A 24,335-nucleotide genomic window follows, 5' to 3' on the forward strand; every position below is an offset into this window, starting at 1 on the left:
TTAAAATATCGCCAATACTGAGTAATCAATGACAGTACTGCTTGTTTATAGCTCTTGGGTAATGTAATATCAAATTCTGGAATGTGACTTAGTTGAACTATAAAATTCCTTACGTCAAAATTTGAAAAGTCATTCTCAGGAAAATAAGCCAATGAAATACCGCGACCGTGCTTACTTGTACTGGATAACAGTAAGCTTTATTATTTATTTAGTGAAGTAAGATACTTATACTTAAGGTATTTGTAAAATTGTATTAATATAATATCGATCTGATTTATTATCGTAAAGGATAGGATATTATGAATGTTATGTGTTCATAGAAATATGTGTCAATGACATTAGAAAGGAAATAAACAATTTGTAAAAATTAAGACTTATTTTATTTTTTACTTTACATCTAAACTAGGAATATTTAATTCTTAATAACTATTTTTACAGGTTTTACTTTCATTTTAACTAATTTAATATTAATAGTAATAAATAAATTATAAATATTTTCAGTGTCAATTTCTTTACAGTATTTATGGTAACAAAATATCATCAGCGTCTAATGTACTCAATACATGATCTGCTAACGGCTTGAAAAAATCTTTTAAAGCATCTTCCATTGGACTTTGTAGTTCTTTAGACAGTTTCTCCCAATTTTCATTCAAGAATTTGTTCATTGCATTTCCTGTAATTTAAATGCATATTTTAATGTTACCATTTAATAAAAATATATTGCTGTTATTATTAATGTCTTTCTTTACGAAATAGTTAATTAAATGCAAGTAACAAGTAACTCTACCTAAGTCTCCATCTCCACCAAACAGGTTGTCCAGGTCCATCGAAACCTTCTTAACGTTGAACATAACATCAAGTTTTTTGCAAGCAAGAGCATCCGCTGCATTGAGACGAGGTTTTCTTCCCAAAACTATTGTCACTGTTGCGTCGATGTCATCTGAGGATTGTAATACATTGTTACGAAGTATTTTAAAAATCATAAATAACTATACTTAAACGAATATTTTTACCATATTTAGCGGAAAATTTGCCATCTCCCTCTATTGGCAACATTAAAAGTTTCCCTTTCAAGTTGTAGTTACCCTTCATCCTAAGTTCAGGTATATGAAGCGTAGCGATCACCTCATGTTTCGCAGAATGAACCCTGAATATAAGAATAGTGTTACATTTACCAAAAAATATTTAGGATTTTAGGTTAAATAAAGTAAAATTATATCGTAGCAAAGTTACATTCTATAAGTGATTCACTGTTGGGCTCACTCACAAAGGACTCCTTTCCTCTTGAGAAGAAGGAGCGGAGCTTTTCTCCTTGAATTCATTCATCACCGAGCAAATGGTGTGATATAAACAAAAATTACGAAAACGGAAATCAGTGGTACCTGCTCGGGTTAGAAACTGCAACCTTAACGTCTTCTAACATTTACAAATAAATTGTATTCTTATTGAATTATTTTAAAGTACTTACTGAACATCTTTTACCCGCATGGTCGAAGGGCCTCTGACTGATACGTCTGTGTACGAGGATGTCACAGATATTGGTCCCGCTGTCTGTTCGATCGCTAACGATGGAACGAAAAGCGGCTCGCATGATGGCACACCGTATTCTGGCACTCCTAGTAATATTAAACAAGAATAATAAGAAGTTAGAAAAATAATGTTTAGTTTTTTTAATTAGATATTACAAAAACTAAGCAATTTAATAGATATAACGCTTAATGTGTACCTGTTGCTAATTGCGGTATGTAGGAGTTGAGCGCGTCTCTTAGGCAACGACCGAGGGCGTTCTCTTCACGGGGACAAATGAAACTACCGACTGAAACAGTAAATGAACCTTAGAAACATCACCGAGTCTATTTATTAAATATTAATAGGAGAGAAGTTAAGAAACAGGTCAATGCACTATAGAAGTAAAAACAAAATGAAATCTCAAAAACAAAAGTAAAACTTTAAAAAACGATACTTACAATTGATAAAACTTTTTTCTGCACTACAAAAAATTTTAATTACACTGAAAATTAATAAAATTTTATTCATTATTAATTGTTAACGTATCCTTTTCAGAGCAATTGCAATATAATAAGAACAATTTTGATCATCGTATCTAATTTAAATACTTTTTTAAATACGTGATGATAAATTTTTTTTTATCTATTTAAAAACAGTTAATTAGCTATCTATCTTCATCTTTTTGTTATCACACGTTCTCTTTATTACATCATTCTAATTTATGTATTATGGAATATGGAATATAAATAAGTGATTTGTTTTTTTTTTTTTTGTGAGCTGTTCTAATACTACGGACAAAGAAACCAAGACGTTATTTTTTATGTCTATGTCTAAGTAGATTTCTTTTGTTGTGTCTGGCAACCACTGCTAGGTTATTATAAATATTTAAATATTATTATAAGCTTCTTATGAGTAAATTGATTGTCTTATACGTAATTGAATTTTTATTTTTACGTTAATCATTTTGGATTATAAAGTTGGCTTTATGATATAAAATTTTAATCTATATTTCAATTTCAGACATAAAAAAATGTAACAATGGAAAAGAAAGTACCGATTAACTTAACCATTAGTTAGACTTAGAATTAATAAATGATTTTTAGTTATCAGGGTCTGTACAAGAAGTCATTGCCATTCCATATTAAAACTTATTTAAAAAAATGTGTACAGACGAAAGGAAAAGAGTTTTTATTTAAAAAAAAATTACGGATAACACATGGCATATCAAACACAAAATTGAATATGTATTTCCTTTCCCTTTTCTTGAAGTCAAAATATTTAAAACGAGACTATTATATACTTCATATCTCTCCGTTTTTTTTTAATTTATTTAAATCTAGTTAGAATTTTCCATGGTCACGATGACAGTGCAATTTCGCATGCACTTTTATAAAATGTCGTCAGACAGAATGTTCGACCTAAAATCGCGAAAGTTGCAATCAAAATTGAACCATCGAGCTATTGCAATAGAATCGTAAATCGATATATTCATTTAACTAGCACATCCGTCGAGGTGCAATGTTGTAATTCGAATGATGTAACAAATTTGTAGGCCTGTGACCGTCGCGACACGCTGGCTCAGTTTGCGAAAGTGGTACAAGTATAAGCAGGTGCGTTTGCATAGCTTAGTTTGTTTAGACCTTGCTCAGTGAGCTTAGTGCAGTTACGGCATAAGGTTCCCGAAACAAAACGTACAAAATCATATTTGACGAGTATCGTTATTTGATCAAATATTTTTTTCGATCTGTTTATAGTGTTCGATGTTTAATTGGTAACAAATGACATTTAATTACAGTAGCTTTTAATCAAAATGAAATGAGAACTGCTTATTCATCAATTTTCATTTCACAATTATTCCCTCTTAATCGAACTCGAAGTATCTTGTAGTGGCTTATGGTTTATGTTTCAAAAATTGGTATGCAAAACAATTTCGGCACCGGAAAATTTTATATTCTAATAAAAGTTAAGAAATAATCAAATATTAAATCAATAAATTAAAAAAGTTGACCGATTAATAGCTCTATCTAATTTACTAACGAGTTGCTCAATACTTATTCGAAGTCTACTTGTTGAATAAAGAAAAAAAAAATATGTCACGTAAACATTTTATTAATCACAAAACAAATAATTTACTACAGAAATAATTATTCAATTAATGATTAAAAAACAATATATTATTTATATTAAATAAGTTATCGCGCTAATATTATACGCTAGAATTTAACAGTAGATTAAATAGCAAGTTTTTTTATATCATCAAATATAAAGTTTCAAACGAAATTACAACACAGAATCCACACGATAAAATCTACAGTGTATCATGTTCTTAATTTCGTATGTTTAACGTAATTAGTACATAAATAAAAAATAATCAACATATTTAAATAGCTTTGTGTATTCCCTGGAGCCGTCTGTCAGTTCCATTGAAATACAACAACATTTTGACTAGAATTTAAGTTTGCATATTATTTCAGTTAGGAAAAACCATATTTGTAGGGATATGCTTAAGGAATTTGTTAGCAATGTCTTCCAAAACCATCGAGAGCGCTGTCTCCACGGCCGGCTGCACTTCCTTCGCTAGTTCTGTCGCGTGCATGTGAATTATGTGGTCTGTTATCATTTCTGTGAAACAAATAAATAATTATTTATTTATTATAACGATAGTAAAGTAAATTAGGTATAGCCGCGTCTTACCGAAAATTTACTAATTAAGAAGGAGGAATTTACAGCCTGGTGTACTATGTTCTTTGTCCTCACTAAGGGCATAGTTCACCAAGCTGATCCAGAGATTGTTTGTGAATGTCCAGCGTTCGATGAAGATAATTCTTTTTTTTTTAGTATCCATATCTATACTAAAAAACTTCTAATACAAGTGCTCCAAGAATTATTAACAATATATCATATGGTAGAGTAGAGTGCAAGTATTCGCAAGCAAGATTGTAACACACTGACGACGAAATATGAACATACTGTTCTGTAATACACACTGATCAAAATTCTTATGTAATTGTAATCAACAAACATATTTTAAAACTACATTAAGCGGTAGACCGCAGACAAAAATTAAAAGACATTATAATGAATAATGAAACTTTTTGCGCGTCCTACTTACCCATTTCACCAGTAGTCGAATGAGCTTCTTTTAAATTTGCCAATAGCGGTCCAGTGCAGCGAAGTTTGACGTCAGCGTCACGAATCACCATTCTTTTGTGAACTTTTGCTCCAACAGCATCGAGAGCAGCGGTGCAGTCCGCTAAATTCAACCGATTTTTAAATACTAACAATCATTTCAAAGTTAAATTTATTAATAACCTAACTCTGTAATTTACTATCATTAATAAGATTATGCGGTATGTGTGCTATTTCTATAGTAAATCTTAATTTCTTATTAGTATTATTCGCAAACCAAATCACACCGTATGGTGGCTTCCAGCTACGACAAACTGAATACTACTATTGTTTACTAGTGTTTTCCCGCGACTTGGCTCGTATTTTAGAGGTTGATTGTCAGGTATTATTCACATAATATCTTTATATATATTATAAACTGTGTGTTATTCTGATGCATGAGCTGTATTATTAAGTAACGTTTCATTATAATCCATTCAGTAGTTTTTGCATGAAAGAGTAACAAACATGCTTACATACAAAATCTCACTTTTATAATATTAATTCTGGATTCGCAAATAAATGGCGTTATGAATGTTGGCGAAGTTTTTATCACAATTGGAATTAAAAAATTCAGTGGATATTACTTTTATCCAAAGATATATATGTATATACATTATAAAGCAGAGCTATATTTAAGGAAAACGCATGAAATGTATTTTAAATCTAAGGTTTGGTTATCTTTACTACATCTTCGATTGGAATAGGATTGATACTGACGTAGTACGAGGTGATAAGTAAAACGCTTACTGAAATTAGCAGATATTATCCCAGTCGATTCCACTGGCAACATTTGAAATTGTCCGATGACTACATATTCACCGGACATCACGAGTCGTGGTAAGCTTATGTTACCTGTAACCTTTAAGTCTTCTGGGAAGACGCTGAAAAAAATTTCAAAAATAAATAAATTATCATTTCAAATTGTGTATTATTTCATATTAAAATGAGGTTTCTCGTAAGTGTAATAAAACAAAAATTCTCATCATACTACGATAAACAATCTAAGATCATACTTACCTATGTTTTAAAATAAGATAAAATTTACTTATAATTACACTAGATTTATTTTAAACATCCAAACACATAGGAGTAATAGACTAATTTATTGTTAATCGACTCATTCAGCTAGTAGCTATTTATAAGGATCCCGAGGTTCTGATTTCAAACCCCAGGTCGGACCGATAAAATGTTACTGAGGTTTTCGAACAATTTTTCAGTTGCAGCCTGGTGTCTGGAAGTTTGAAGTGTGTTCACTCCCGTGCCTTGGAACGTTGGTCCTGGGTCTGAACTTTGATTTGCCATCCCATCGGATTATGAGAGTGAGGGAATAGAGTGCACCTGTGTTTGTGCTCACAATCGTCGTGCACATACGAGTATATCCTGCGTAGTTGGCTGGTTTCCTTTGAGATTGGCCGTGTGAGTGAAAGTTAGGACGACATTACGTCATCATTGTTCATATATTCTTACGGCCATTGGTAATTTATTCTTAGCAACAAGTGAAAACGGTCGTAAGTATGTGACAAAGCTGAAAACCTTCCCACAGAGGTCAGTAACTAAGGCGTACTTGCCTCCATTACCATTTTATCAAAATCTCATTTCCTTATCGATATATTATTACGTGTAAAAAATTCTGCCTCAATTTAAATCGCATTTTATAAATATATATATATTTTTTAATAAAAGGTAATTAAACTAATTGAAAAGGTGGACTATCCGTTTCGATTACGTCCTGGAAAATCTTACTCCATCTTTTTAATATATTTAAATATTTTAATGTCGTAATTCGAATTTGAATCGACTCATGCGATATGCCCGAGTCGTGTCTCGGACGTATATAATTTTGATGTTATTGCATATCTTATATATTGAGAACGAAATGGACACAAGCGTATTCAAGTATCTTAAAATATGGTCCAAATTAAAATGACTAAACAATACTATTTCGTAAATATAACATCTGTTACCATTCTTTACCGCATTTTATACATAATTAACAGCTGTTGTAACATATACATATATCAAGATAGTTATATGCTACCGTCGACATTTTAAAAGGCACTTAGAAAAAACATAAAACGCAATGGTTTTTTTTTAAATTAGTTTTACTGCTGCAATAGTTTTAGGTCAACGTAATTAAAGAAAAAATTTCGGTCTGGGCGTTTTTTAAGTGTACGTTTACTGAGAACGTATATCACAAAAATTTTACGACACAAACATATTATATAACATATGTTCGCCTTGAAGTTATACCATAAGAGTGTGAAAGGTCCATAACAATCGGGTTAGTAGGTTTTAAGTGAATCCAGAAAAATAAATAAAACAATCGTTATAATATGAATTTAACTATGCAATTATGATAATTTTATTATATTTAAAAAAAGATTGACTTCCTCGTTATTTATGTCTTTTTGACTGTGTTCTACGCTCTTTGCAATATAGGATTTAGTTAAGTACTCGAAATATCTATATAAAGAATGATTCAAAATTAAAGCACTTTTCGACATCAATTTTCTTGCTCGCTAATCGTGGATTTTATGTTTAACTATAGATTCAGTGGTAACTTTATAATATTGATGTTTTTGGTTTTATTTTTAGTCATTTTATAAGACAATGTTTCATTAACGTGTAAAATATATTCGTCCGATCTAACCAATAGCTAGCTATGCTATATCTAAACCTAGAGGTTCATTATTTTTTATGAATATAGGTATGTATATATAATATATTTGTATAATAATAAAATTTTAGTGTATTTAAATTTATATGACTAACTAGTACTCCGAGTGATAATATATTTATTAAACTTTTTTTTATATATCAAATGAATCAGTAAAATAATACTCACTCAAGTTTATTAAAAGTGTAGTTGGTCAAGCCGTTCAGGGTAAGGTCGGTGAGCCAAGCGTCATACTTGAAGCGTGCCTGCGGCATGTTGTGCTGTCTCAGTCTTATGCTTGGCACTTTCAAAGGCTCAAGGGGTTGAATGCCAAAGGATGGTATACCATGTGCCAGAAGCAACTTAGCTTGTTCTGCTACACGTTTAATACAGTCAGCGACATGAGGGTCGCTGTAATGACACACCGGCTTCTTAGCTACAAAGGAAATAATTTCATAAAAATAACTTACGTACATTTTGGCATAATTGAACAAACAACAATAAACTTTCAGAAATATTTGTAATATTTTTTTTTTATCATTTATTATTATAATCATCTCACGTATGATACGTGTTATCCCCTCTCCTACTCAAAAGTGATTCAAATGTGTGTAATTATTTAATTTAAATATATGTAAATATGCATAATGATTTTATCTCAACCATTCGTAGGGGTAACAAATTTGAACTGCCATAGCGCAATGGTTTACGGGTCGCCTAGCGATGTAAAAAGTCGCGGGTTCGATTCTGAACCCTTGGACTATTGTCGTCCCCACTCCTAGTACAAGCTTTAGGAATATTAGGAATTCCTTGAAATAGGGCATGCCTACTATTTTTTTTTTTAATAATTTACTATTATTACTGACGATAAGTATGTTTTATCAAATTAGTTTAGCTTTACTCACCCATTTCCTCCAAGTTATCGCCATCTATCGTACTATTTTGTTCAGACTCGTCTACAAAGCACATCACTAAAAAGCAGACTTGCTAACAGGAATCTAACAAGAGTGATCATCATCTCGTCTGTGTCCACTTTGAATCGATATTCATCTAAGACTGAATGATGCATGCCTTTATAATAGTACTAACAGGTTGAAGTAGAGCCTTATGTGGAAAATATTTAGCCTCGGATCTAAGGCCTACAGGGCGTATAATGTGAAGTACATAGATGTCACTATGAAATAAAAAAAAACATCCTTTTCTAATTATTTTTTTCTAAATGGAAGAAGAACTAGTGCAGTTGCTTATACTGCCAAGAAACAAAAAAAAAATACTTCATACTACTAATTTAAATACGATAGTTCTGTTTTCTTAATAATGTTGTACTTTTTATTTTTAAAGTAATCCCTGTATTTTGTTCTTAATATATTTTTTTGATATATTTTAAAATTAAAGCTATTATATCTAAAACAATTTTCTGATCTTTATGATTATTATTTCAATAAGTTACTTACATAAATAAAAAATAGCACGACAGATCCATCTAATTACATCATTTGTTTGAATAAGAATTCAAATAACGAACTTATAAAAATAGGAAGTTACAAGTGAATTAATTTAATAATAAAATTGTCACTATTGCATAAACCATCCTAATAATATCCTTAGGCTAAATAGGAAGATATTTAACAAGGCAATACTATAAATAAACACATATAAAGACTATCCATACTTATATTATAAATGCGAATATAACTCTGTTTGTCTGTCTGTCTGTTACTCTTACACGGCGAAACCACTGAATCGAATTTGATGAAATTTGATATGAAAAAAGCTTGAACTCCCAGGACGGACACAGACTACTTGTTGATGTCTGACATATGACGACTAACCCCTACAACGTGAGCGAAGCTGCGGGCGTCAACTAGTAATATATGTATTTTTTTTTTTAATTTAATTTCAAATGTGGCACCAAAGCTAACACCTTGTATATATAAGATACATATTACCACAGGATACCCACAAGATACATTCTTTGGAGACTGTTTATGAGTTTTGAAAACATCTCGTTTGGATCAAGCGTCTATACTGTGGTTTTGAGTATTGAAAAGGTCATCTCTATAATGCTGCTATTGTATCATCTTATTTCCTGTATACCGTCAGGGCGTAGTTAACCTTATATAGATGGACCACCGATTTTGGATGTTCTATAGTCAAGAAAAAGGACTATAATTTTATTGTTCTCTCATATAATAATATACTTTTAATGTACTAGATAGATATATATATGTATATATCTATTTAATATCGTTTCCAAAGTCAGATTAAAAAATGAACTAGATTATTTATTTGGCCACAATCGTCGAGCCTTAGGTTTATGGACTCATAATTTAATCAGAAATATTTTTTTTATTTTGCTACGAACAATTCTATGTAAGAACTCTATTTGCAATGCTAATATTTAGATTGGTTGAAAGTCAATATTACAGAAAAAAATGTACGCCTAAAATTAGGCTCAAAAACTTCTCTTGTGCCAAAAAAATACACAAAGTTGTTTAAAAATGTTTATTATATTAATAACTTTATCTTAACCTATACTAAATTAAAACTATACACAACGACTTGGATAAAATATGTTAAACAAAATTATCACATTTTCAATAAATTAAGTCAAATAGCATTACCAATAACTTTATCAGGTATTAAGTCAATGAAATAAATAAAAGACAAAACATCAAATAGTGTTTTGGGTTTTAAATATGGCATTACAAATGTTGCCAGTACCGAAGAAAAAAGTTTTACTTTACTTAATAAAATTCATACTTGATCAAAAACAATCAAATATCATTTGAGATTAAATATTACGCATCAACAACTAAAATTTCATTTAGTGGTATTGTTCCGAAAATTTTGTTGAAAAAGGCTTTAAAGATGGCAGCACTGCTCTCTTCGATGAGAGGGTTGAGGATATCCAGAACAACTGATGGGCTGGCGTTGAAGAAAGCGGCAGCTGATGATGCTGGGAAAATAATGAGAGGTTAGCTGATTTATCTACAATAACAATATATGTAATGAAATATATATAATTTCGAGGCGTCAATAGCATAATGGTTTATGGGCCGCCTAGCGAGGTAAAAAGTTGCAAGATCGTTCCGGACCCCTTGGGTTATTGTCGTCCCCACTCCTAACACAAGCGATAAGCTTAAAAGGAGAGAGATAAATAAGAATATTAGTAATTCCCTAATTAATTTGGGGCATAGTATTCGTTAAAAAAATATATTATAGTTTTATTCTATGAGCATTTAGTGCTGTATAATATTACTACAGAAAAATTGCAGCTTACGCAAAACTGTTGCACCTCATGCAACTTTTGTGTAGCAAAATTGTAATTTTCAGTTTTAAGTTTGGGTGCAATAAAGATTTAATAAATAAACAAATAAACTTTACCCCTCAATTATTTAAAATAAATTAAAAAGAGTTAGAGAGGAGGTATTAGAAAATGAAACGTACAACTAAGTTTTCGTTTAAAAATTGGGACGAAAAACATGGGAATTCTGTCCATGATATGCTTCAATTGACTTACCAGCCACAGGTCTTTCAGTGTCGTCGATGAATACTTGTCCATTGCCGATCCTGAGTTTGGTTATCATTTTCTCAGCTTGTAAATATTCGACGCCATCTTTGACAATTGGTTTGGCGCTACCCTTAGCTACTACAGTTATTCCAGCTGTAAAAATATTTCATAGTTTATTACTTTGAACGGGAAAAAGGTCTTCGACTTACTTTCAGCTAATAATCAAATAATATATATTTTTTGTATATATTTATAGATTTAGAAAACACTGAAAGTCTGAAAGTCATTATATGTAATCCTTTAATTAAATTGAATCATAATACTCTATTAAAATTTAAAAAGATTAAATTATAATATCTTACTGAAATTGCTTCTGAATTTTCCTTTGCCGCTTATGTCGAGCGTCAGAATTCTGGAGCCGCGCACATCATACTCAGCCGTCACCTCCAACTGTGGGATTGTCAGTTTCACTTCACCCACGTACTTGTTGTTGAGGTTCAACCTGTCAATAGTGTTCAGCTGTTTATGTCTGTCGTCATTTAAGTCTTATATGCAATCTAAGAAAGCATTTAGTATTGTGCTAGCTGAGTTAAAATGTGATTGGTTTTCGGAATTTATTTCCACTCGAATTCATATGACCATAATATCAATTGCTACGCTACGATATGTTTTGATTAGCTTACACCTTTTGGAAACGGAGTAATACACAATAGAAGCGAAAAAGAAATATTTGTGGTTAGTACGGAAGATGGTAATGATCGCTGAGATGATAAGTCAAATATTTAAACGTGAGGCTGATAGAAATCTACGTTAAAACTAAGAGTGAACTAAGAATTGAAAAAAAAATGTTTTTGCATTACAAATATAGATAGGTTATATACAATACAGATTATAACACGAAATACAAATGTAAATTCTCGGTTATTAATGAATTATTTGTTAACTACACACACTACCGGGAATCAGCATTTGTTTTTCATTTTGTATTCGCTTTTGTTGTTTAGCTATTAGATTTAGTCTCATCTGCTATTTGTTTCGTAATATTTGGATTATCACCTTAAACCGTAATATAACAATAAACGTCCATCTTTATGTCAATATGTATAATCCAATATAATAAGTTCAATTAAAAAAATTGAAATGAAATAGTGAAGTTGAGAAAGATAGTAACTACTGATTTTCTTGCCGGTTCTTCTTGGTTGAATCTACTTTCCAAAAGGGCGTATTCGTTTGTTCCTACTTTCATTTCTCTAGATTCAATTGGTTTGTTTTTATTTTGATAGAAAACATAACTTATCTGTAAATTATTAAATTATTGTTTTTAGTAAACAACTACGAACGCGAAGCATAACCTCGAAATATTCTTTAACTAAAAAACAACTTGAAAAGACAACAGATTTTTTTAATACCTACATTTAACATTGTTCGCGACACAGATTTCGAAAGTACAGGAAGTGTTACATGCAAAATATTCATATAGTTAGTAAAAATAGAAGGTTAAAAAATACGTTCAACTTTTCAAGTAAATCATTTATTATGTTTATAACAAAAGTCAATGACATTTAGCAGATATAGCGCAATTATAGGAAAGTTCCACAAAGTCAATCGTACTTTTGATTCTGTAGTAACACAGATTGATGTAATTCTGACCCAAGAGATAGTGTATGTAACCAAACCGCAGTTTTGTGTTCAAGCAAATAAGATTAACTAATGTCTTTATTACGTAAAGGTAAAATTAAATTTTCAATTACCCTACAAACGAATAAATGATACATACGCATGGGCTACCTATATAATGACTTGGAATAGCAAATACATTCAAATTGTCGGCCAAATTCAGAAGATTTATTGTAATACACCTCGTTTTTCGAAAAAGGTTCTCATCGGGTCTACACGTTTTGAGGTCCTAGGAAGCCATTCTCACTATTATCTGCTTGACGTCTGGTCGTGTATTGTGTGAGGATGTGTGTGTGTAATTTTTTTTTGTCGCACGATATCTCAATAATAAATCAATTGAGACCCGAGTTGAGGGTAGGGTAGACGATTTTCGAACGTTTTATCGGAAAATTCACAACTCTTAAAAACTGAGTTTACCTTATAGATCTCAACATCGAATCCTCTCGGACTCAAAACAACAGGAAGTTGTGGGGATGGCCAACAGAGTCAAACTATTTTCTTGTTTTAAACGAAAAACTAACAATATATTAGTCGACTTACGAAAAGCAAGCAGATAACAGTTTACTCTATATATAATATTAGTGTTATGGTAATATTATGTATTTCGTAATAATATAAGTAACTCTTACGTATTTATGATATAAATCATACTGCGAGAAATTACGATACCTAGAAAGATTTAAATGAAACAGAAACGCAGTAGAGCGAAACATTGAACTTGTTAGTAAACCGAGAAAGTTATTAACCTACACACAATTACTTAATCGTTTTATATATTACTAGTTGTTGCTTGCGGCTCCGCTCGTTTTAGGAGTTAGTCGTTGGGTGTTAGGCCTACAAAAGTAGTCAATGTCCTTCTATAGAATTCAAGATGGTTTTATATCAAATTTCATCAAATTCGATTCAGAGGTTTTGCTGTTAAAGAGCAATATACGGATAGACAGACAGAGTATTTTTCGCATTTATTATATTACCATCGACCCAGAATGTCATTATATACAAAGTTCATAGCTTTCTGTCGTTAGACAACACAAGCCGCTATGTCCCTGCGTTTTAAATCTGTAAAATCTTCGAAAATATTCATTTAAATTACATGCTGTAAGGGCCATATTGATCTATATTAAATGTACAATGTATTTAAGGTACTTGATTGGATAAAGACTAACGTCGTAATGCTTAAAATCGCTTCAATAATAAGCCATTATTTCTCGTAAAAAGTAAAGGTTAAAAAATGGTTATTGTGTTATCCCTAAGAGATAGACGTATACCATGGGGGACTTTTTTTTAGGCGTTTTAAATTATGTCAACCCTTTTTTTAAAATTACATTCATATTAATTATTGCATTTCGTTCATATGAATGAAAAAGAATACCTAAAGTATTTCGTTCATTATATTGTATATTTAAATACACATTCATTTAAATACAAAAAAGAACACGACATAATCATTCGGCCGTTTTCGGTAAAACCCATGTTCGGTCCATTGTTATACGTATAGTAATTTCTTAGATATTATTTTATATTACTTACTTCATTTTCTCAATTTTAAAGTTAGATCCGCCGAACGCCTTCATGTTCTTAATGGTAGCCTTCAGCCTTAAGTTAGAGGCTGTTCTGTCCAGCTTCAATGTTGGCACATTGAAAGGGTCCAAGGCCGGTACGTTTACTTCAGGAATGCCATTTAGTAGTCTCGGCTTCACTACATCAACTGCTTTTAAAATACATTTATCTAATTCTGGGTCATTTCGCTTGCACTGTGGGAAGTCGTCCGCTGGAAACAAAACGAAAAATCTATTAATTTTTAGGTTCGATTATTAATTATATCTACGTATTTTTTTACAAGAAATAAAATAAAATAAACAAAAATTTTTGCTCTAAATAAAATATAACTAGCTAAATTCTCCCGAGGGATTGGTGTGTTTTTTTAAATATCGAAATATACAAATTCAAATGTTGTTTATAAGATTTTTTTTGTGTATATTACGTATTGTCTTATATATCCACCTACCTACATAATACCTGTATGTTTATGCAATTTAATTGTAAAATTACGAAAATTTTAAGTGCAATATATTTTGCAAAGTAAATACGTTTGTTGCGCGTTACATGAAACTTTAGTAAATATGAAATTGCATCTAAAATAAACAACTATAAAACTTAACGTGTATGCAATTTATATTTTATAAACAAACAGATCATTTCAAACTTGTTCGTGAATAAATATTACCAAACATAATCTACTTATAATTCCAAGTTTTCGTCAGTGATCATTTTATTACAATTTATTTCAAGGAGATCTTGAACTAATTATAACATATTATTATTACAAGAATTTCAACGTTACTAATGTATAACACTTAAAAAAATTTGAAGTTTGTTAATTGTCTTGACACTAGTCATTGGATTTATTTTAATATAATGTTTAATCTTTTATCTTTTTATTTTCGAATTTATAAGATTATCTTTTTATCTGTGACTTTATAGTTACAAAAAGAAAAAGGTCTTTATACTAATATTTACGTTAACTACATGTCGTACTTCTCATTCTAGTTAAAATGTACTTTTTTCGCAATGACAAAATCTCAAAAGCGCAAAGTTGTATAAACTTTTAACAATTCGAGTATATTGATCAGAATTCGAATCAAGTTACCTAAACAGTTTCCACAACAGAGATTGCTAAACAAAACTAGCTTCCAATATTTCTCGTTTCGACATATACCGGTCGATGACATATCCATACTTTTGTTACACAAGTTCTATTGTAGGCAAATTTTGGCTTAAATAATATAAACTTAAATATTATTTTTAGTTATAAACAATTTTTTTTATTATTATTTTTAATTGCAATTGAATAATTTGCATTGTGGCTCGTGACGTCATCTACTCCAAAACAAAATATGTAATATTTAATAAGTTTTGTTTTTACATCCGAACGTCATTTCCTTTGTCACAATACGTAACAACCTGTAAATATACCACGGCTGGGTAAAGGCGTGCTTTATTGAAGAGTGAAAATTCAATTTTATTCCTTCAAGATATTTTCCATCACCGCCAAGCGCGAGGTGATTTATAAAAACAAATTAAACCCCCGAAAATAACGTTGCTTGTTAAGATTCTATGAAATTATAAAATAAAGTCCAAATCACTTCCGGACAAAATCCATATCTACCTCAGTACCTCAGACCAATAACACATTTATATATATATGATTATTTTCATTTTTTATTTATTTATTTGATTGACTAAAAATATCTAAATATTAACATTGTTTTGAAAAAAATATTAATTTACCTAGTGCGCTCTGAATACATACATTAATAACGAGTGTGCATTACTTACAAGATTAGCACAACAGCCGTTTAACTAAAATAAAACAAAAAAAGTAACAAATCAGAATACGCACCAAATAATGTATGTACCTACTTAATCCAATCAGAAAACTTAGTTTATTCATAGTTCAAACTCGGATTTCAATTATTAATCAAACAACTAAATTTTTCAACTCTACATCTATTGTTATAAAGGTCAAAGTTGAATTAATAATATATTTTATAGTCGTTTCCGCTCTCAATTATATTTTAATAACTAGCAAGAACGAATATGTATGTATTACTATAATGATAACTACGTCGGTTCACGTGAACTTTTTTTAATTATTGACCCTAATATTTGATTAATGTTTGTTTAATATTATTCTAAATTCATACTAAGCTACCGCAAGTAGTTCGTATAAAATTGTACACAATGTTATGTAATATTTGTATATTTAATTTGATCCTTATATCTTAACTCAATTTTTTTTAAATACATGTATATTATATTATACGTATATATATTATATTCTCATGATAACAATTTACTCTATTAAAGTTAGTTTCTACGAGTGCTTTTGAATCGTTATTAGATTAACTTCACAGATAATATGCTGAGATATATATAATAATACTTAATATACATATATATATACGTAAATAGCTATCAGCTATAACATAAATACAGCATTAATAAATATGACATTACATACATTTTTTATTTACGATTATGTTATGTTATGTAAATAATACTTTTAATCTTATAGTTTTTAAAAGCCATAAAATTAAAAAAAAAACTATGTAAGTCAAATTAAAAAAAAATACTTTGGTCAACTTATTTGAGTTGTCAACGTTTTAGGTATTGTATTGTATTGTATAAAATATATAAAATAAAATATTGGAAATGATCCCTATTAATCATTTTTACATCATATGAATAATTAATATTTTGTCCACTTATTACTTCTACTATTAATTCATTACTTGTAAAAAGTATCAAAATCATTTACGGCAATCACCAAAGCAAGAAAAAAATTTCAACACTTCATGTCCGTATCAATTATATAATGATCCAAACGTATTTATTGAAACAAGCTGTTTTGATGAGTATGTACTTAAATAGGCATATTATCATAGTCATTGTCGCATAACACTTTCTAGCATGTTACGGCATTTTGGTTCCACAGGACATGACTATATTATACATTAATAAGATAATAAATAAAACAAAAGACTTACGTATAATTTTTGCGGATACGACTGCACACATAGCAAGTATTACTAGGACCCTCATAGTAGGAATATAGTCTAAATATTGTTTTATTAGCTCTACTAAAAGATTGTAACGCTCAAGCGCCGGTAAGCGAGTGTTGGCCCGCGCAGAAACTCGCAATATTTGTATGAAAGTAAATGCGGTCTGCATCGAGGCTGTTGAGCAATTGTGTAAAAAAAATCTTCGGGGAATTTTGAAGACATATTTTATATTTGTTGAAATAATTAACTTCCTTATGTATGAATAACAGGGTCGTTAAAATATCAACATGAAAAACCTTTATACAAATTATATAATAAAATACTTACTTAATCCTTAATACACCTGAAATAACATAAAAATATAGCCTTCCTTAAACGTAAAGCACGGATTGAAGGCACGCATAACAATCTTAAGATAAAAAGCGCTGTCAAAGCGGTGTATACGGTTTTGTAAATAAAACTGTCATAAAAGCGATTTTCCGCTTTTTAATTCAAGTTAAATAAATAGTATTAAAATTAGTTATGTTTTATTAATGACTACATTAAATTATTTCTAAGATTGAATAATAAAAAAATGTACTCAAATGGAATTTAAAGTACAGAAAATCATCGTCACAATTACGAAAAAAAAAAAATTTCAATCCCAAAAGTAAAAAAGCAGTTCATTGTTCCGTGAAGTATTATATAAAATCTGTTTATTACAGCTGACCGAGCGTCAGCCTCAATTAGATTACTTAAGATCCGTAATAGTCATCTCGCCGTAATGATAAAACTACGCCATAACGTACAACCAATAGAAAGAACATTTTTTTAAATTGTAATAGAAAGGCACACGAACGATTTTTTTTACTTTTAAAGGATGGTCAAATGGTAAGTGATCACCACTGCCCATAGCCATTATCGCTGTAAGAAATATTAACCATTCCATACATCACACCAATACACCTGCATGCCACTCACCCTTAAAACGCAACACAACAGTACTGTTAGTATTGCTAATTAAAATATTATGTGGGTGTTACCTCACTAGCCAAAGTGGCACAAAGTCCTACCACCAAGTAATTGGATGATAAGTTAGCAATGAGATGGTAAGCCTACCCATCTACTAACTAGTAAATCCAAAAATGACATTATTTGTTAAATATAGAATATATATCCTATATTCTGCCAATTTAAAATAAAAATGTTATGCATAATTTTCCTTTGATATGAGCTTAATTAATTTTCATAATATTTTATCGAATCTTTGTCATATTAATAGATATCAATAATTTCTGTTTTTTTTTTCATGATAGTATCCTTCTGATTGATTTTGGTCACGACATTTATTCACAACGGAGAATAGCTAACAATGCTCGAGATATTAAAGTAATCAAGTGCAATCTCACTGTCATAACACCATGGAAAGGCAATTCTACACCATCCGTGAGCTGTCAGGTGCAGGTACAAAGATTTCATATGCTTTGAGAGGATCGATACTCATACGATCACTAACAATGTTTATGTTGATCGTTTTATTTTGTCTTAAAAATTACTTTTGCATGTCAAGTAATTGGTTTTCGACTGAAACAGTTTTGTAAACTTTAAACATTTGTGGGCAATAATTTTATTATTACTTAACTTACCTAATTAACCAATTTTTGTTAACAGACAGTATAATAAATATACTTCAAAAATGGTTCACAGCTAATACACAGTCACCAAATTCGTCAAGATATAGAATAATGACGTCTTGGATGGCTATCGACTTGCTTTGGTGTATAATAATAGAAAAAAAATATCCAAAAACAGTTAATATCAGACTAACATAACAAAAAAAAATGGCTTTAAGAGATATCGTAACTATTGAAACAACATAATTAAAATACAAAAAAGAAAATACGATTGAGAACGATTAACGAAGATACCCAATAACCCTATGGAACCCTATGGAACTATGGAAAACTATTGACAATATTGCTCAAATGTAACTTGATCCTAAAACTCAGAATTTAAAGTTAATATACTCGTAAGATAAGGCTGTCTGTCTTCAGGACGGGGCCCGGATGCGATCTCGCAACCACTCTGATTCATGTCGAGGACTGTAATCGCAGTGGTTTTAGTGGGTAGGCATCCCAAAGATCCCCCAATTAACCCAGTTGCCGGCAGTCACCTGACGTCAAACCGGCGGTGAACGCATATAGGATTGAAGGATGCAATTAACATAAATTCTCTATATCGACTCTTAGAACATCTTGGTAGTGGACCAAATAATATGACATTCATAGATAAAAAATGTTGACACTTGATCTTCAGCGTTATGAAACACAGCTTGCGTCAAAATATTTTACATAATAAATAAAACTTCAAACTTCTATTTAAGTACGACACTTAATTCATTTATTAAACACAATTGTTTTCTTTGATTTCTAAGAGAATATATAATTTATGATTTATATTTATAATAATATGTGTATAAAATATAAAATGCATTTCATGTATAGTACAATGTATTTTCGACGTAAGTTGAATACATTGCTAATTAAGTAGATATTAGTAAATCACAAACACAACAATCGTCGAGTTGCATATATGGGTTCTGAACAAATGTTTCATTATTCCTTTGAGCGAACGTTAATTTTAGTGCAAATATCAACTTAAAGTAAGGTTATACAATATCATAAACAAAGCAAAAACTAACATTACTTATTGTAAATTTGTTGAAGTTTGTAAATTAAAATATTAATTTAAATAACTCTTAATATCTTTTAAACTACAGGTTGCATTGCATAGTGTACAAAAACATTTAAAATTAACATGCTGTTTATTTAACAAGGATCAATAGGATTAATACTTTGTGGTGTGTTAAACATTGAAATAGCTAGGTACTTCGAGTTATTATATACATAAATATCTTAGTGTATATATTATCGTTCTGGCAGCGTTCGCTTCGGAAACGCTTGGATTGACATTTTGTTCTGCGCTATATTGACATATTAAGCTGTTTTCAAATAATACGGCACCTATGTGTGATATAAGACAATAAACTAAAATGAATATGAACGTTCTATTTTAATCAAGAATCAATAATGATAAAACTGCGCCATGATGTATACCAATAGAAATACGATTTTTTTAATTGTAACAGAATGGCAGACGAACAAATTAGATGGTAAGTTATGGTGAGTTGGTAAAGTCGTCGCATGTACACCAATACCAAATGTCATTATTTCATTCGTTTTGCGTGAAACCGGAAAATACAAACAAAAAAAAATCTTACGTATTTAGTAAGTACCATTGGAATACGATAAAAAAATGTATTTTTATTGTAATTAAAATTGTAATTGTTTTCTGTCAAAATGTTATTGATTACCTTGGCCACAGATCATTAAATACATAGTCGTATATATGACAATAACCGGAACGCAGGAGATCATCTAAAAAGTAAGAGATTTACTACGCAAATCTTTTTATAAGACTGTAAAACGTGAACAAAATAGTATAAGCACTAAAACAGCAACAACAATCATTGTTTCTCGATAAATTGCTCGTATGTACTAGTGAGTATTAGTCTAAAAGTAGTTAACGTGCCGGTCAAGGAGATCTTGGCTAGCCATTACTATATATTTAAGCTGTCTAATGATCACATGAATGAAATATTTTATTAAAAAATCTCATAACGTAAATTACATTTTAATTAAAATTATTTCCATATTCTTTGTCTGAATTAAGTGTGAATCATAATATTAATAATTAAGTTACAAATAACACTCTCTATTGCTTTTCTGTTTGGTTAATATTAAATTAACTTAAAAAAAAACTCGAACATTGGTTTATTAACCAAGGAATATTTAGTCTATTTGATACAAAAAAAATATGTATATTAAAAAATGAGGAGACGTTTTAATTGTAATGTCTAATTAAAAAAAACAACTATATACCCATAAAATTTATACCATACTACATACTAACACATATATATATATATTTTTCAGCCATAAATAGCGTTTTAATTAATATCCTACCTATTTACTAAGCGGAGCTGTTAAACCACCAGCCTTAGTAACAATCATATAATTAAAATATTTATATTGGTTAGGTTATGTTATAAAAATTTGGTTAAATCAGTTATAATTATTTGGTTAAATAAATGTTTATCAATAATACTTTTAACAAATTTTTAGTCTTAGATCGTATGATTTTAGGTTCAAATCTAAAGGAAATTACTCTATCATATGAACAGTAGGCTGATTTTTTTTCAGGTTACTGTTTGAGCGGCGCTGTTAGTAAAAAGGATAGCCTGTTAATATTATGGCCGATTAAGCTAGTCACAGGGCCGGACCGTAAGTTTAGGGGGCCCTGGGCTAACACTACTCAGGGGCCCACCTAAGACATATCTGTACGTAGACTTGAATTAATTTAATTAAATGGGTTTGATTAATTGCTAGGTTCGCAGGGGTACAAACCATACGATCTGTTTAATTTAATAAAGTTATGGATTCTTTCGCACTATCGTCTATTTTTGACTTTGACATGACTTCGCTGGGGCCCTTGAATCCACGGGGCCCTGGACTGGAGCTGAAGCTGAAGCTGAAGATCCGACCCTGGCTAGTCAGCTGTGATATACAAAACCAATTAAATTCTGACTTTAGGCTAGCCACTAGACCATCGACATAGTGAAATACTCGTAAGCATATAGAAGCCATATAATCAGTAAGCGTACTATTATGTGTTAGCGGAAGTCTTTAAACAGGGACATTGCGTTAGCAAACGTTTTTATTTACTACATTGTCAATTGTGTTGCCATGACACAAATATTACACAGTTACTATTTGCGAAAAAGCTACATTTCAATAGGAATATGGTTTAATCTGGATTTAATTTAAATAAAGAATAAACAGGACAGAGTTCGTTTCGCGTTCGAGACATGAAGTCGTTTGTGACATACAAAATGGCAAATGAATGTAATAAAATAGCAAACATTTTCGTTTCGTCAAAATAGATGATTTAAAGATTGAGTTAAATGGAATCAGTGCCAGGTTTTTATTTATTTTTAATTTTTGAATGTGATACAAATTGGATAACCTCAATATGGTTATGCTAATATATATTATGGGTAGGTTGACGAACAAATGGGCCACCTGATGGTAAGTGATCACCACCGTCGCTAGACATTGGCGTTGTAAGAAATATTAACCATTCCTTACTATGCCAATGCACCTCCAACCCTTGTACCTGTAGTTAAACTGGCTCCCTCGCCCTTCGGAATACAACTTGTATTGTTGTTTGCTGTAGAAAATGTGATGAATGTATCGGAATACTTGACGTCGATGTTTCGAGTTTTATTCAGTTCTGCAGCCATTTGGAAGGTAAGGCAAATTGGCATCAAAAATCTTGATGTGCTCGGCTCGAATTATATACGATCAAGCCTTTTCAGATCTGCTTGATCCTTTGGCTTTGCGTAAAAGAGTTGGATTGGAATTTAACCTACAGATAACAGTATTCCAAATTTCATGCGCACCACCTCTATGTCCGAAAATCTACAACTGCTCTATGTTTAAAGCATTTTACGACTTGCGAATCTTCAAGAAAAGAACCTTTTTATTCCTTAAGGGCCGGCAACTACCTGCAAGTCCTTGCAAACCAACTTATTACTTAATTTTCATTTTATGATTAGATAGGAATACTAATTTTTCTGCAAGGAGTAATCCTGCTCGGTTTCTTCTGGTAGAATATATATTCCAAACCGATGACAGCTTTATGTTAAATTTAAAACCTATTTTAATAAAGAATATTTTGGTTTTAACAAAAATGCTATTAATTTTTAACCTAAATATAGTTTTATTTAATTTGTAAATAGTTTTAATTTGGCTTATTCAATAAAATTCTGTCAATGTAAAGTTTTCTGTTACACAAATGGATAAAAGATGGCTTATAATTTTACACCAATACGTTGCTTTATACTACCAAGATCTCATCAAAAATAAAATTGCATCGTCATTATTCACGAAGGAGAATTGATACAGCTTAGGAGGATACGTTCCTTTGTATTTAGTTCCGCACGTAAAGACGTCGCGTCAGTCTCTTGCACGAACATCGAGTTGGATTGCCATCCCATCGGACTATGAAAGTGGGGTATACGTAGTGCTAGTCTAGTCAATCAAAATCAAAATATACTTTATTCAAGTAGGCTTTTACAAGCACTTTTGAATCGTCATTTAACAAACTATTTAAAGTAAAGCTACCACCGGTTCGGAATATAGATTCTACTGAGAAGAACCGGCAACAAACTCAGTAGTTACTCTTTTTAACATCTAATAATACAGTCATGTTAGTTAAATACAATTATATATGTATGTTATGTCTCCTACCTGGAAGTCAACAAGCATTAACTCCACGCTTTTTTATAATCAATATAATCTTGTATCGAATAATATGCCCCCTCTTTACCAATGTATTTTTTACAATTGACTTGAATCTATGAAACGTCAAAGTTAAAAATGTCTGCGAAATTTTATTATAGAAGCGGATACCTTGCTCCAAGAATGCTTTATTGACTTTGCGGAGTCGGAAACTTGGCTTTCTAAGCTTATCCTTACTTCTTGTGCACATACAATGATTATCACTGATTTTATAAAAGTGATCAATGCTATTGTGAATATACATAATATTGTTGTAAATATACTGTGACACAACAGTGAGTATTCCTACTTTGTTAAAAACATCCCGAAGAGAGTCATTGAGAATATTGTTTTTGACAGGAATCCAATGGACCCATTCTTATTATCTTGTTGAAGTCATCCTCCTGCTGCCCATATCCCAATTTTACTTGCATGTCTTCTTCTTCCATACTTCTCTGTCGGACGTCATCTCACAAGTAACATTCTTTCTAACCATATCGTCTTTCACACAATCCATCCATCGTTTCTTTGGTCATATCCATCCACATATCCATTCTCAAAACCTTTCTCACAACATGGTCCTCGTTCCTCCGCATAACATGCCCATACCAAGACAGCCGGTTTCCAGATAGCTTCTCGGTTACCGGTGCCACTTTCAAACTTCCTCTTATGTACTCATTCCTTACTCTATCCATTCGCGTAACACCACACATTATTATTATTTTATTGTAGTTTTATTTTTATATTCATAAATTAAAAGGAGTTTTAATGAAGGTCATTTGTTTTTAAATAAAAAAATGATACTGGTTCATTGAGTTTAAATTTATTACCTTGGTAGCGTCGTGTACAAATTGGTCTGGGTG

The 24,335-nt window shown here is 30.7% G+C and overlaps 4 protein-coding genes across 4 annotated transcripts in view; 1 reads left to right on the forward strand and 3 right to left on the reverse strand.

Annotated features, from left to right (window-relative positions):
• Positions 1-24,335, forward strand: part of Jhbp2 (Juvenile hormone binding protein 2) — a 178,563-nt gene that overhangs the window by 81,688 nt on the left and 72,540 nt on the right. The gene's annotated exons all lie outside the window — the stretch shown is intronic.
• LOC135194819 (protein takeout-like) lies at positions 341-2,099 on the reverse strand. The gene is made up of 6 exons (XM_064220819.1): positions 1,968-2,099; positions 1,727-1,816; positions 1,469-1,616; positions 1,014-1,147; positions 788-940; positions 341-673 (listed from the first exon to the last, which is right to left on the reverse strand). Exons 1-6 carry the CDS (start codon positions 2,035-2,037, stop codon positions 522-524), a joined length of 747 nt encoding a protein of 248 aa, XP_064076889.1. The 5' UTR covers positions 2,038-2,099; the 3' UTR covers positions 341-521.
• On the reverse strand, positions 3,833-8,406 carry LOC113392432 (uncharacterized). Its single transcript, XM_026628862.2, has 5 exons — positions 8,242-8,406; positions 7,526-7,772; positions 5,428-5,561; positions 4,622-4,762; positions 3,833-4,131 (listed from the first exon to the last, which is right to left on the reverse strand). Exons 1-5 carry the CDS (start codon positions 8,303-8,305, stop codon positions 3,980-3,982), a joined length of 738 nt encoding a protein of 245 aa, XP_026484647.2. The 5' UTR covers positions 8,306-8,406; the 3' UTR covers positions 3,833-3,979.
• Positions 9,863-24,335, reverse strand: part of LOC113392703 (circadian clock-controlled protein daywake-like) — a 31,582-nt gene continuing 17,109 nt past the window's right edge. The window contains exons 5-8 of the mRNA XM_064220818.1: positions 14,058-14,298; positions 11,213-11,352; positions 10,860-11,003; positions 9,863-10,295 (exon numbers count right to left, since the gene is read on the reverse strand). Of these exons, the coding sequence (XP_064076888.1) occupies positions 10,138-10,295; positions 10,860-11,003; positions 11,213-11,352; positions 14,058-14,298 (683 nt within the window). The 3' untranslated portion in view covers positions 9,863-10,137. The remainder of the gene's footprint in view (positions 10,296-10,859; positions 11,004-11,212; positions 11,353-14,057; positions 14,299-24,335) is intronic.

This window comes from Vanessa tameamea, chromosome 5 (genome assembly GCF_037043105.1).
Source record: "Vanessa tameamea isolate UH-Manoa-2023 chromosome 5, ilVanTame1 primary haplotype, whole genome shotgun sequence".
NCBI lineage: Eukaryota > Metazoa > Arthropoda > Insecta > Lepidoptera > Nymphalidae > Vanessa > Vanessa tameamea.

Excerpts from the sequence above, each read along its gene's own strand:
- LOC113392432 (XM_026628862.2), bottom strand. The coding sequence starts at position 8,305 with ATGTGCTTTGTAGACGAGTCTGAACAAAATAGTACGATAGATGGCGAT. Across the intron at positions 4,763-5,427 it reads GATAATATCTGCTAATTTCA|CGGACTGCACCGCTGCTCTC; the intron begins GTAAGCGTTTTA and ends GGTTGAATTTAG. Across the intron at positions 4,132-4,621 it reads TTCGACTACTGGTGAAATGG|AAATGATAACAGACCACATA; the intron begins GTAAGTAGGACG and ends TTTGTTTCACAG.
- LOC135194819 (XM_064220819.1), bottom strand. The coding sequence starts at position 2,037 with ATGAATAAAATTTTATTAATTTTCAGTGTAATTAAAATTTTTTGTAGT. Across the intron at positions 1,817-1,967 it reads AGAAAAAAGTTTTATCAATT|TCGGTAGTTTCATTTGTCCC; the intron begins GTAAGTATCGTT and ends TTACTGTTTCAG. Across the intron at positions 674-787 it reads TGGTGGAGATGGAGACTTAG|GAAATGCAATGAACAAATTC; the intron begins GTAGAGTTACTT and ends TTTAAATTACAG.